At 40.1% G+C, this 14,210-nt stretch overlaps 1 protein-coding gene across 1 annotated transcript; it reads left to right on the forward strand.

Annotated features, from left to right (window-relative positions):
• Nucleotides 1-5,533: 5,533 nt before the first annotated feature.
• LOC310783510 (nuclear factor 7, brain-like) lies at nucleotides 5,534-8,508 on the forward strand. The gene is made up of 2 exons (XM_083644388.1): nucleotides 5,534-5,609; nucleotides 7,046-8,508. Exon 2 carries the CDS (start codon nucleotides 7,063-7,065, stop codon nucleotides 8,461-8,463), a length of 1,401 nt encoding a protein of 466 aa, XP_083500514.1. The 5' UTR covers nucleotides 5,534-5,609; nucleotides 7,046-7,062; the 3' UTR covers nucleotides 8,464-8,508.
• Nucleotides 8,509-14,210: the final 5,702 nt, after the last annotated feature.

Below are 14,210 nucleotides of genomic sequence, written 5' to 3' on the forward strand. Positions count from 1 at the left end.
AGGAGCAACAATCGATAAGTTATCTTCGGTAATCACAAAATAATCAAATAAAAGAGTAAACATTTAATTATATGTTTGAAGAAGTTAGAGTTAGGTGTTTGGTTAATAAACTTTTTTAGGTTGCCGTTTTGCTATCTTATCCAAAAAGTGACAAGATGACCCAATGGCTGGTTCTGCCGAGGGTTCCGTCATACAGAAGTGGGCGTGGTTTCATCTAAATTGGGTTGGAAAAACAATAGAGGTCTCCTGCTCAGGGTGATGAGGGGCTGCTGTGTATCCCAGGCAGCATGCACTGGGCAGGGAGACCCCCTGCCAGGACTGTCCAGTGCCTGTTCTATAGATTTGTGTTGTTTTACACTAGTGACAGCAAACTACTACATTCTGGCTATTCAACTGGTTTCCTCATTTGAAATGGATGACTGAATTCATACAGTATAAACACCTTGAAGAGATCGGTTAAGTGTATTTATTTAGTATGTGTTGTGCAAACATTGTTAATTTTTTTCTATTTTGGCTAAATATGATCGACAAATTCATTCTTTTACATCCATTCTTCCCCCATTGTGATTATTTTTGGATTGGAATATATTTGCGTTTGTGTGAACTGATCCCAGAAAAATAAACATTGTGTGTCACCATGATGAATTTTCCATTCATATTTGATCAATGCCTGTTCTATGAAGAAATGATCTTTGTCACCAAATTAGGCAAAAGTTAGTTTATTGTTCATACAGTTTGTTCTAATTATAACGTTACACTGTACATAAAAACAAGGGAGGGAATGGATCAAATGAAGTTAACAAATTCCTACAAGGAAATGAAAATGTTTCCCAAGCTTTTACTAAAGAATTCTGGTATGTAACGGTATATACAGCTTATTATGGAAGCGAACTGCCATAACTGTTCAACTAACAGTTATGGCATTGCTTTAACTGTGGGAAGAGAGCATGAGATAGTCAAATGTCAAATTCACACTTAATAATAATAAAATCGTTTGTTTCCAATTGTATTTAAATGTGGACTGCCAAGTAATGATAAATATACAAAAAGTACAGCAAACCTTTTCTGGCAGATTAGCCATTTGATATGTTGAGTCAGAGCTTTGCCCTTTTATCAGTGAATGTCTTGACTGACGTTTGAAATACTCAGTTTCTTTTCATGTAACCTGATGATCTCCATCTTCCAACCATCATGAACAGCCTCCACTTCTAAATCTCAAGGAGCTTCATGAGCCATCGATACCTGATGCAACTTTTCAATTGCAATATGACAATACTGATGTTCATCTCAATTCAATCAATCAACCAACTTTTATTAATGGACACATAGTCCATAGAAAACAACACATACAACAATTAAAACAAAGAAAACACGCAAAAGCACAATCAAACTATAAAAGGCACTTATATGAAACTTTTCACATGACTGGTATCCCACAGTACCAGGATCAGTCAGCAACATGACATTCTGAGAAACATTCAGTCGACAAATACATTTGTACATCAGATTTCTCAAGAGCGCCTGAAAAGTGTTGACTCCTGCCTTACAAAACCGTTCACCAAGCACTACTCCACCTGGGTTTTTCCAGCAATATCTGCATGCAGTCATTATAGGCAACCCAAAGTGTGTGGATGCTCGTTTTTTTAAACTTCACCCACAAGGGGCAGTATAAATAGTGGTACAGTATGCCTTAAACTAAAGAGATTCATCTTTAACACCATCAGAACATGAGTGGAATTTCCTGACCAACATTTTAGTCTGTACATATAACACATATGTCATCATCATCATCATCAGACATTTGATCTGTAATGAAGTGACCCAGATATTTGGTTTTATCACAGAGCATGCTCAGACAAATAAAAAGCAGGAAAAATTAGCTCCCTGTCCCCTTTTGTTCTACAAATCATAACAACGCTCTTTTTAGCATTGTATTTAACATCAAATTTGACACAATAAACAGAACATATATTCAGTAGCTGATGAAACCTAGCGCTGCTAGGGGGGGAAATCGACAGATCATCAGCATCATAAGATGGTTTACCAAGGTGTTGCCGATCATACAACCAGTCCTACAGCCTCTTAGCTGATCAGATAGATTCTCCATATATAAATTAAAGACAGCTGGGGAGAGCACCCCCCTGCCAAACTCCATGACCAACGCCAAAGGGGGTGGAGACTCTATTGCCCCATTACATTTCAATTGAACTGCATTTCAATTGAACAATTGAAATGCAGGATATATAAGATACATTCATACAAACATAATTTTAAAATGATATTCTCTAATTTGTTTAATCTAATTTTGAGACAATGATTCGCATTTTATAATTAATTTAGAACAGAATTGTTATGACAAACAATCAATGGTCTCACAATATGTTTCAACTGATAGACAATGATATTGAAATATTGTCTAGCCCAATATTAAGTAAACTCTGCTGTGTGGAGTATCATGTCTCTTCAGGGATTGAGGATAACCAAAACATTTCCCAGACTGATCATTTAAACAGTTGATGTCCTGTGTGCACTCTCATGTGTTCCTTCAGTTTTCCTTTATAACTAAAACATTTACCACAGACTGAACATTTGAACCGTTCCTTTCCTGTGTGGACTATCATGTGTTGTTTCAAGGTGTATTTACGAGCAAAACTGTTACTACAGACTGAGCATGAAAATGGTAAATCATCTGTGTGGACTATCATGTGTACCTTCAGGGTTTGGCTCCGAGCAAAACTGTTACCACAGACTAAGCATTTAAATGGTTTATCTCCTGTGTGGACTATCATGTGTTTGTTCAGGGTTTTTTTATAAGCAAAACATTTCCCACAGACTGAGCATTTAAACACTTTATCTCCTGTGTGGACTATCATGTGTGTATTCAGCATTCCTTTATAGGGGTGGGACAAAATATCGATACCCACGTTATCGCGATATTTCCACCCGCGATACGTTATCGATACACTGGCGCCAAGTATCGATATGTTTATTAATTTTTTTTTTTTTTTTTAATAAACAGGCTAAAATATTATGCTGTGTGTGGTAGTTGAAACATAGTTTCAAGTTGACTTTATTTATGTTTGTAGTTGAAACAAAAACATAACTACTGTAGGCTACATGAATGGAAATGTTTGATCATTAATATCTACTTTTAGAAATTATATAGGTAGGTAGGTAGGTTATAGCCTATAGGTTTTCTTGTTTTAATAGTAATAATAAAAAGACTTAATGTGTAACTTTTCCTCCGTGGTATCGAAAATGGTATGAGTGAGTGAGTGAACTCAGAGAGTTCATGTCAATTCTGCTAATAAATGCATAATACATGATTTTTTGCCTTCAGAGGTATTTTTTTCACTTGTTACACAGGTATCGTGATGTATCGTCTTCCAATATATCGCAGTATCGCAGTATCGTGATATATCGTTATCGAGGGCCAAGTATCGTGACGATATCGTATCGTGAGCTACTCAGCGATTCCCACCCCTATTCCTTTATAGCCAAAACATTTCCCACAGACGAAGCATTTACGGTAAATGGTTTATCTCCTGTGTGGACTATCATGTGTATGTTTAGGGTTTTTTTATAACCAAAACATTTCCCACAGACTGAGCATTTAAACACTTTATCTCCTGTGTGGACTACCCTGTGTTTGTTCAGGTTTCGTTTATAACCAAAACATTTACCACAGACTGAGCATTTAAATCGTCCCTTTACTGTGTGGACTATCATGTGTTGTTTCAAGTTTCCTTTCCAACCAAAACTGTTACCACAGACTGAGCATTTAAATGGCTTCTCTCCTGTGTGGACTCTCATGTGTGACTTCAATTGATTTTTCTGACTAAAACTTTTACCACAGACTGAGCATTTAAATGGCTTCTCTCCTGTGTGGACTCTCATGTGTGTCTTCAAGTAATGATTCTGACTATAATTTTTACCACAGACTGAGCAATTAAATGGCTTCTCTCTTGTGTGGACTCTCTTGTGTCTGTTCAAGTGACTGTTCTCAACAAATCTTTTGCCACAAACTGAACAACTAAAGTATTTATTCCCAACAATTTCACTGTTTTTCTGTGAGTCTAAACCTGACTGAGGTTGACTAGTAGTTTCTGGCCAAAAATCACTGTCTTCAGTCTCAGAAGAGTCTGAGGTTTTGCCAGCACTGGCTGGTTCTGATGCTCCATGGTCCTCTCCATCAGCGTCTGTTTTCATCTGTTCAGTTGAGCTGCTGGCTAGAGGCTCTGCCTCTCTCTTCTCCTCAGTTTGGCTTTGATGAAGCTGTGAGGACTGAGATTCCTCTTCCCCATCTTCACTCTTCACAGAAACAGGAGTGAATTGGAACTTGGTGATATCAGCCTCCTCCTCCAGCCCTGGAAGCTGCCCTCCCTCCTGACTGATCCAGAGTCCCTCCTGTTCATTTTTAATATGTGGAGTCTCTGTGTTCCTGAAGCTGCCCTCCCTCCTGACTGATCCCTCCTGTTCCTCTTTAATATGTGGAGTCTCTGTGTCCTCCTGAAGCTGCCCTCCCTCCTGACTGATCCAGAGTCCCTCCTGTTCATCTTTAATATGTGGAGTCTCTGTGTCCTTCTGAAGCTGCTTTGCCTCCTGACTGGTCCAGAGTTCACCCTGTTCCTCTTTAATGTGTGGGGTCTCTGTGTCCTCCTGAAGTGGCTCTCCCTCCTGACTGATCCAGAGTTCCTCCTGTTCCTCTTTAATGTGTGGGTTCTCTGTGTCTGCTCTTTGTAACCACACTTCAGGATTTAAAACAGTGTCCAGCAGCTTTAATTGTTGCTCGTTTTTTTTGGAACGAGAAGATTCTAGCCTGATATCAGACTGAATGGTTAACTCGTTACACTCCATTTCCTTCTTCAGAAGCAGTCGGTCAACTCAGTGGAGTGGGAAGATCCGAAGGTCTAGACTCAGGCAAAGAAGCTTCCTCCTCGTACTCTGCTATCTTCTTTCAAACAGCCCAAATATCTCTTCAACAGCCGCAGGTGGAAACCATAGACTGTAAATATAAGGTGGAAACTAGCCCTTGGGCTACAACCTGGCATATTTACTGTACGGCTGTACTGTTCATTAATGTGTAAAGTCCCATTCTTTAAATAAATGAATCTGAATCTGAATCTGAATCAGTTAGTCGCTAGTTCACCAACCCTGTCGGGGTTTGAACATTAGAGATTTCCATACAGTTTTACTGACAATAGTTGCATTATAAACGTTAGCTCAATAGCTTCACAGCTAACCCATTCATCTGAGTCCATAATAAGAGAGCTTCTACTTCCTCCTCTCAGTGCTAAACGGAGCCTCGTCTCCACTTTATATATTCGTGATAATACCATACATACATACAAAGTCTTCTGTTGGTCAATTACAGTTGTAAACTATACTAACGAAAGGGGGATCGCTAAGGTAGCTGACCCATGGATGGGACCACCGCTCACGAATATTCTGATCCGGCCGCCATCTTGTCCGAGGTCAAAGTGCGTCCGGCGTGGTGTTCCGGTCGCGCGTGCGCATGTGTGCGCGCCAAATATCAGCTCCCACCAACCCACCAACACGGAACAGCTGTGAGTAAACAGCATTAAATCCGCTCAAAACGACTATTCACTGTAAGTATTTTCGCTATATTTCTGATGTGTGATGTTTTGTTTAGATGTTATCAAAATCTAGTAGATTTTGTTAGGCTTTACTTTAGACCTTCTTTCAACTGGGACAATTCACTCACAGTCACATTTTACCCCGCTAGCCGAGCGCTGAGCGAGAAGCGCCCGGCTAGCGGGGTAAAAAGTCACCACTGGATAAAGGACATTTTTAGAGAGGCAGACCTGGCATATATTTTTCACAACATGCTTTGCTGTAACGGTAATATGGTGAAACAAGAGAGGAATGGGCAAACGACATAGGTCTAAACCTAAGCTTATGTTCAGATGAAGCAGCGTTTTGGTCCTGAGCCCTATGTCACTTCCTTTCTAACCAGAAACCAGAGTTCTTTATGTGCTCAGCTGAGAATTGGTATTCTGCCTCTTGCCATGGTTGTAGGGCGGTTCACAGCTATACCAGAACAGAACAGGATATGCAATGTCTGTGACCTAAAGGATGTTGCAAATTAGTTTCATTTCATGTTTTATTGTACGGATTTCCTTATTTGATGACATGCAAAAGCAAAGACTTGAGCTCTTCTGGGCAGAAGTTGGAGTGGTTGTTTAAGACTGAGGTATTTAAGACTGTTAACTTTATTTCTAAGGCCTGGAATAGAAGGCAAGCACAGCTCTTTAAGTAGGTTCAGGCTGTGGTTTTCATGCTGTACAACTTCACTGTATGTATTTTGGGTGTTTTTGTTGGTTTTATGTTTGATCATTGTTTGTTTAAATGATGAACAGTAAAAGTGTCCTGTAAGCCCACATGGGCTGGGCTTCAGTGGAAGCATGACACTTAAATAAAGAAAATCAATCAATCATAGTAGGACGAACATCGGACATTCAGCTCAGGACGCCATGATATGTGACGGTCTCGTGTCTGTATGAAGAGGACTGGAAACACAGTTAAAAAAAAACGGGCCTGCTTATAGGCCAGGTTTAATATGAGCGAAGAGCTATTTAGAATTGTTATGAGATGACGATGCCTTCAATTCGGCATAACACAACATACAGGCTAATAGGCACATTGGAGGCAGCACTTATTTCAATAAAATCTCAACTTTGCATCTAGGATAATTTGGGACCACATGCATGTTTTTCCTAGACTAGCCCGGGCTGTCAGACAGAACATCTTCATACTGGTCAATTCTAAAGATGAACCCAGCAGAGCAGCTGGGAGCTGAAAGTAAAATGCAGACAGGGAGAGGCAGAACTTAAAACAAGGTGCACAAGAAATCTGGTGTGGTGTGATAAAAATATGGGGACAAGAAGAGAGGGACGTATGGATTAGGGTTTCACGATATAACCGTGAGATTAAAAAAAATACAGTCTTAATAATATACAATACCTACCTACAGTAATTACCTTTTGATCCTCATTTAACTCATCTCTGTCTGGTTTGTCTTCAGCTTCACTGAGAGAGAAAATGGCTTCCAGATCAGAGGAGTATCTCTCCTGTCCTGTCTGCCATGACATCTTTAAAGATCCAGTCATCCTGTCGTGTAGCCACAGCATCTGTAAAGCCTGTCTGCAGAGATGGTGGAGAAGTCAACAAGTACATGCCTGTCCAGTGTGTAGTGCTACATCTTCACAGAGTAAACCGCCTTGTAACTTGGTGTTGAAGAACATGTGTGAGGCTTTCATACTGGAGAGAGATGAGAGAGCTTCAGCAGGATCTGAGCTTCTCTGCAGTCTGCACTCTGAGAAACTCAAGCTCTTCTGTCTGGACCATCAGCAGCCAGTGTGTATCATCTGTCGAGATTCAGAAACACACACGGACCACAGATTCAGACCCGTCGAGGAAGCTGCACGGCATCACAAGAAGGAACTTCAGGAGTCACTGAAGCCCTTACAGGAGAAACTGGAGCTCTTCCATGAAGTTAAAGGAAACTGTGATCAAATAGCAGAACACATTAAGTTCCAGGCCCGACGCATAGAGAGGCAGATTAATGAGGAGTTTATGAAGCTTCACCAATTTCTACAAGAGGAAAAGGAGGCCAGGATCGCTGCACTGAGGGAGGAAGAGGAGCAGAAGAGTCAGATGATGAAGGACGACATTGAGGGTCTGAGCAGAGAGATGGCAGCTCTTTCAGACACAATCAGAGCTGTAGATGCTGGAGACGCTGTCTGGTTCCTGCAGAACTATAAGGCTACAGTGCAAAGAGTCGAGCACACCCTTCTGGAGGATCCACAGCTGCCGGTCTCAGGAGCTCTGATGGACGAGGCCAAACACCTGGGCAACCTGAGGTTCACAGTCTGGGACAAGATGAAGGAGATGGTCTCCTACACGCCTGTGATTCTGGACCAGAACACTGCTGATCCATACCTCGCCCTGTCTGAAGATATGACCAGTGTGATATTTGGAGATGAGAATCTTCTTCCTAAAAATCCAGAGAGGTTTTGTGACTCCTGCTCTGTCCTCGGCTCCGAGGGCTTCAACTCAGGAACTCACAGCTGGGTTGTTGAGGTTGGAGACAGTGACACCTGGGATGTAGGTGTGGCACCAGAATCTGTCCAGAGGAAGGGAATTTTTATAGAATCTGGATTATGGGTAATTAGGTTCAGTGCGGGTGTATACAGAGCAGTCTCGCTATCAGATCCAAACACTGATCTGTCAGTTAAGAAGAATCCCCAGAAGGTCAGAGTGCATCTTGACTGGAACAGAGGAAGGCTGTCATTCTCTGATCCTGATACTAACACACACATACACACCTTCACACACACTTTCACTGACAGGCTGTTTCCATACATTTATACTTCGGATCATGAATGTTCTCTGAATATTTTACCTGTGAAGGTCTCTGTAACAGTGGGCCAGCACAGTTAGGGACATGTCCACCAACTAACATGTTGAGGGCTTGAAAGCGCTGGTGCTGAGGTGAAATAGGCAACTTTTTTCTTCTTATTTTGCTTTACCTCAAAGTAGGCGAGCTCTACTTGTTAAAGTTATTTTCTTGATTTAGACTGCAGGTAAAAGTTCACCCTGTGTTCTTTGGTTCTTCATCTGAAGTGTTAAATTTATTTCATCAGACTTTATTCCAGATTCTTAGTTGCTCTACACCAGTGGTTCCCAACCTTTTTTTTCCCCCCAGACTGGCGGTTACAGCCTGCCAGCAGTACAAGGAGCAACAATCGATAAGTTATCTTTGGTAATCACAAAATAATCAAATAAAAGAGTAAACATTTAATTATATGTTTGAAGTTAGAGTTAGGTGTTAGGTTAATACACTTTTTTAGGTTGCGGTTTTGCTATCTTATCCAAAGAGTGACAAGATGACCCAATGGCTGGTTCTGCCGAGGGTTCCGTCATACGGAAGTGGGCGTGGTTTCATCTAAATTGGGTTGGAAAAACAATAGAGGTCTCCTGCTCAGGGTGATGAGGGGCTGCTGTGTATCCCAGGCAGCATGCACTGGGCAGGGAGACCCCCTGCCAGGACTGTCCAGTGCCTGTTCTATAGGTTTGTGTTGTTTTACACTAGTGACAGCAAACTACTACATTCTGGCTATTCAACTGGTTTCCTCATTTGAAATGGATGACCGAATTCATACAGTATAAACACCTTGAAGAGATTGGTTAAGTGTATTTATTTAGTATGTGTTGTGCAAACATTGTTAATTTTTTTCTATTTTGGCTAAATATGATCGACAAATTCATTCTTTTACATGACTCATCCATTCTTCCCCCATTGTGATTATTTTTGGATTGGAATATATTTGCGTTTGTGTGAACTGATCCCAGAAAAATAAACATTGTGTGTCACCATGATGAATTTTCCATTCATATTTGATCAATGCCTGTTCTATGAAGAAATTATCTTTGTCACCAAATTAGGCAAAAGTTAGTTTGTTGTTCATACAGTTTGTTCTAATTATAATGTTACACTGTACATAAAAACAAGGGAGGGAATGGATCAAATGAAGTTAACAAATTCCTACAAGGAAATGAAAATGTTTCCCAAGCTTTTACTAAAGAATTCTGGTATGTAACGGTATATACAGCTTATTATGGAAGCGAACTGCCATAACTGTTCAACTAACAGTTATGGCATTGCTTTAACTGTGGGAAGAGAGCATGAGATAGTCAAATGTCAAATTCACACTTAATAATAATAAACTTTATTTGTATAGCACCTTTCATTCATAATGCACCTCAAAGTGCTTTACATGCAAAACATTAAAACGAGCAAAAAAAAACTACATAAAAAGACATTACAACAGTATAAAATAAATATTAAATACGAATCAATTAAAAGCAACAATATAAAATATGTTAAATTAAGGAAAATGTGTTTTTGTGCCCAGTATGATGCAAGTTATATAGTGACAGATCCAATTTACAATTATTCTACCTGCTTTAAGAAAAGGGATAGTGTCTGCGGGAAGAGTCCTAACAAGTCCAATTACAGTGAATTCACAATGAATGAGTAGGCTACATTGAGTTAAACCAGACAGGAATTAAATTTCAAATATAAAATCAATTGTTTGTTTCCAATTGTATTTAAATGTGGACTGCCAAGTAATGATAAATATACAAAAAGTACAGCAAACCTTTTCTGACAGATTTAGCCATTTGATATGTTGAGTCAGAGCTTTGCCCTTTTATCAGTGAATGTCTTGACTGACGTTTGAAATACTCAGTTTCTTTTCATGTAACCTGATGATCTCCATCTTCCAACCATCATGAACAGCCTCCACTTCTAAATCTCAAGGAGCTTCATGAGCCATCGATACCTGATGCAACTTTTCAATAGCAATATGACAATACTGATGTTCATCTCAATTCAATCAATCAATCAACTTTTATTAATGGACACATAGTCCATAGAAAACAACACATACAACAATTAAAACAAAGAAAACACGCAAAAGCACAATAAAACTATAAAAGGCACTTATATGAAACTTTTCACATGACTGGTATCCCACAGTACCAGGATCAGTCAGCAACATGACATTCTGAGAAACATTCAGTCGACAAATACACATGTACATCAGATTTCTCAAGAGCGCCTGAAGTGTTGACTCCTGCCTTACAAAACCGTTCACCAAGCACTACTCCACCTGGGTTTTTCCAGCAATATCTGCATGCAGTCATTATAGGCAACCCAAAGTGTGTGGATGCTCGTTTTTTTAAACTTCACCCACAAGGGGCAGTATAAATAGTGGTACAGTATGCCCTAAACTAAAGAGATTAATCTTTAACACCATCAGAACATGAGTGGAATTTCCTGACCAACATTTTAGTCTGTACATATAACACATATGTCATCATCATCATCATCAGACATTTGATCTGTAATGAAGTGACCCAGATATTTGGTTTTATCACAGAGCATGCTCAGACAAATAAAAAGCAGGAAAAATTAGCTCCCTGTCCCCTTTTGTTATACAAATCATAACAACGCTCTTTTTAGCATTGTATTTAACATCAAATTTGACACAATAAACAGAACATATATTCAGTAGCTGATGAAACCTAGCGCTGCTAGGGGGGGAAATCGACAGATCATCAGCATCATAAGATGGTTTACCAAGGTGTTGCCGATCATACAACCAGTCCTACAGCTGATCAGATAGATCCTCCATATATAAATTAAAGACAGCTGGGGAGAGTACCCCCCTGCCAAACTCCATGACCAATGCCAAAGGGGGTGGAGACTCTATTGCCCCATTACATTTCAATTGAACTGCATTTCAATTGAACAATTGAAATGCAGGATATATAAGATACATTCCTACAAACATAATTTTAAAATGATATTCTCTAATTTGTTTAATCTAATTTTGAGACAATGATTCGCATTTTATAATTAATTTAGAACAGAATTGTTATGACAATCAATCAATGGTCTCACAATATGTTTCAACTGATAGACAATGATATTGAAATATTGTCTAGCCCAATATTAAGTAAATTCTGCTGTGTGGAGTATCATGTCTCTTCAGGGATTGAGGATAACCAAAACATTTCCCAGACAGCATTGAATGGTTTATGTCCTGTGTGGACTATCATGTGTACCTTCAGGGTTCGGTTATTAGCAAAACTGTTCCCACAGACTGATCATTTAAACAGTTGATGTCCTGTGTGCACTCTCATGTGTTCCTTCAGTTTTCCTTTATAACTAAAACATTTACCACAGACTGAACATTTGAACCGTTCCTTTCCTGTGTGGACTGTCATGTGTTGTTTCAAGGTGTATTTACGAGCAAAACTGTTACTACAGACTGAGCATGAAAATGGTAAATCATCTGTGTGGACTATCATGTGTACCTTCAGGGTTTGGCTCCGAGCAAAACTGTTACCACAGACCAAGCATTTAAATGGTTTATCTCCTGTGTGGACTATCATGTGTTTGTTCAGGTTTTTTTTATAAGCAAAACATTTCCCACAGACTGAGCATTTAAACACTTTATCTCCTGTGTGGGCTATGATGTGTGTATTCAGCATTCCTTTATAGCCAAAACATTTCCCACAGACTAAGCATTTAAATGGTTTATCTCCTGTGTGGACCATCATGTGTATGTTCAGGGTTTTTTTATAACCAAAACATTTCCCACAGACTGAGCATTTAAACACTTTATCTCCTGTGTGGACTATCCTGTGTTTGTTCAGGTTTTGTTTATAACCAAAACATTTACCACAGACTGAGCATTTAAATCGTCCCTTTCCTGTGTGGACTATCATGTGTTGTTTCAAGTTTCCTTTCCAACCAAAACTGTTACCACAGACTGAGCATTTAAATGGCTTCTCTCCTGTGTGGACTCTCATGTGTGTCTTCAAGTAATAATTCTGACTATAATTTTTACCACAGACTGAGCAATTAAATGGCTTCTCTCTTGTGTGGACTCTCTTGTGTCTGTTCAAGTGACTGTTATCAACAAATCTTTTACCACAATCTGAACAACTAAAGTATTTATTCCCAACAATTTCACTGTTTTTCTGTGAGTCTAAACCTGACTGAGGTTCAGTAGTTTCTGGCCAAAAATCACTGTCTTCAGTCTCAGAAGAGTCTGAGGTTTTGCCAGCACTGGCTGGTTCTGATGCTCCATGGTCCTCTCCATCAGCTTCTGTTTTCATCTGTTCAGTTGAGCTGCTGGCTAGAGGCTCTGCCTCTCTCTTCTCCTCAGTTTGGCTTTGATGAAGCTGTGAGGACTGAGATTCCTCTTCCCCATCTTCACTCTTCACAGAAACAGGAGTGAATTGGAACTTGGTGATATCAGCCTCCTCCTCCGGCCCTGGAAGCTGCTCTCCCTCCTGATTGATCCAGAGTCCCTCCTGTTCATCTTTAATATGTGGAGTCTCTGTGTCCTTCTGAAGCTGCTTTGCCTCCTGACTGATCCAGAGTCCCTCCTGTTCATCTTTAATATGTGGAGTCTCTGTGTCCTTCTGAAGCTGCCCTCCCTCCTGACTGATCCAGAGTTCACCCTGTTCCTCTTTAATGTGTGGGGTCTCTGTGTCCTCCTGAAGCTGCTCTCCCTCCTGACTGATCCAGAGTTCCTCCTGTTCCTCTTTAATGTGTGGGGTCTCTGTGTCTGCTCTTTGTAACCACACTTCAGGATTTAAAACAGTGTCCAGCAGCTTTCGTTGTTGCTCGTTCTTTTTGGAACGAGAAGATTCTAGCCTGATATCAGACTGAATGGTTAACTCGTTACACTCCATTTCCTTCTTCAGAAGCAGTCGGTCAACTCAGTGGAGTGGGAAGATCCGAAGGTCTAGACTCAGGCAAATAAGCTTCCTCCTCGTACTCTATCTTCTTTAAAACAGCCCAAATATCTCCTCAACAGCCGCAGTTAGTCGCTAGTTCGCCAACCCTATCGGGTTTTGAACATTAGAGATTTCCATAGTTTTAATGACAAACGTTGTTCTTCAAAGCTGCATTATAAACGTTAGCTCAATAGCTTCACAGCTAACCCATTCATCTGAGTCCATAAGAGAGCTTCTACTTCCTCCTCTCGTCTCCACTTTATATATTCGCCATAATATCATCCATACATACAAAGTCTTCTGTTGGTCAATTGCAGTTGTAAACTATACTAACGAAAGGGGGGATCGGTAAGGTAGCTGAGTGAGCGCTCAAGAATATTCTGACCCGACCGCCATCTTGGCCGAGGTCAATGAGTGCTTCCGGGGGCATGCAGGTCCGGAGGACTGTGGTGTTCCGGGTCGCGCATGCGCGCCAAATATCAGCTCCACTATCAATGGCTCCCACCATCGACATAAACAACACGGAACAGCTGTAAGTAAAAACGGCATTAAATCCGCTCAAAACTACTATTTACTGGTTAAGTATTTATATTTCTCATGTGTGATGTGTACAGTAGCCTATGTATCAAAACCTAACATTAAAGTAACAACTAACAAGGCACACAAGAAACTGGTGTGATACAAATATGGGGACAAGAAGAGGGACGTGTGGATTACGTGTCACGATATATGACGATAACCGTGAGATTAAAAAAAAATAGTCTTAATATACAATATTTACCTACCTAGTCTACAGTAATTGCCTTTCGTTCATCATTTAATATAACTCATCTCTGTCTGGTTTGTCTTCAGCTTCACTGAGAGAGAAA

The sequence above is a fragment of the Poromitra crassiceps genome, assembly GCF_964638095.1.
Source record: "Poromitra crassiceps genome assembly, chromosome: 10".
In the NCBI taxonomy this organism is placed as follows: Eukaryota; Metazoa; Chordata; class Actinopteri; order Beryciformes; family Melamphaidae; genus Poromitra; species Poromitra crassiceps.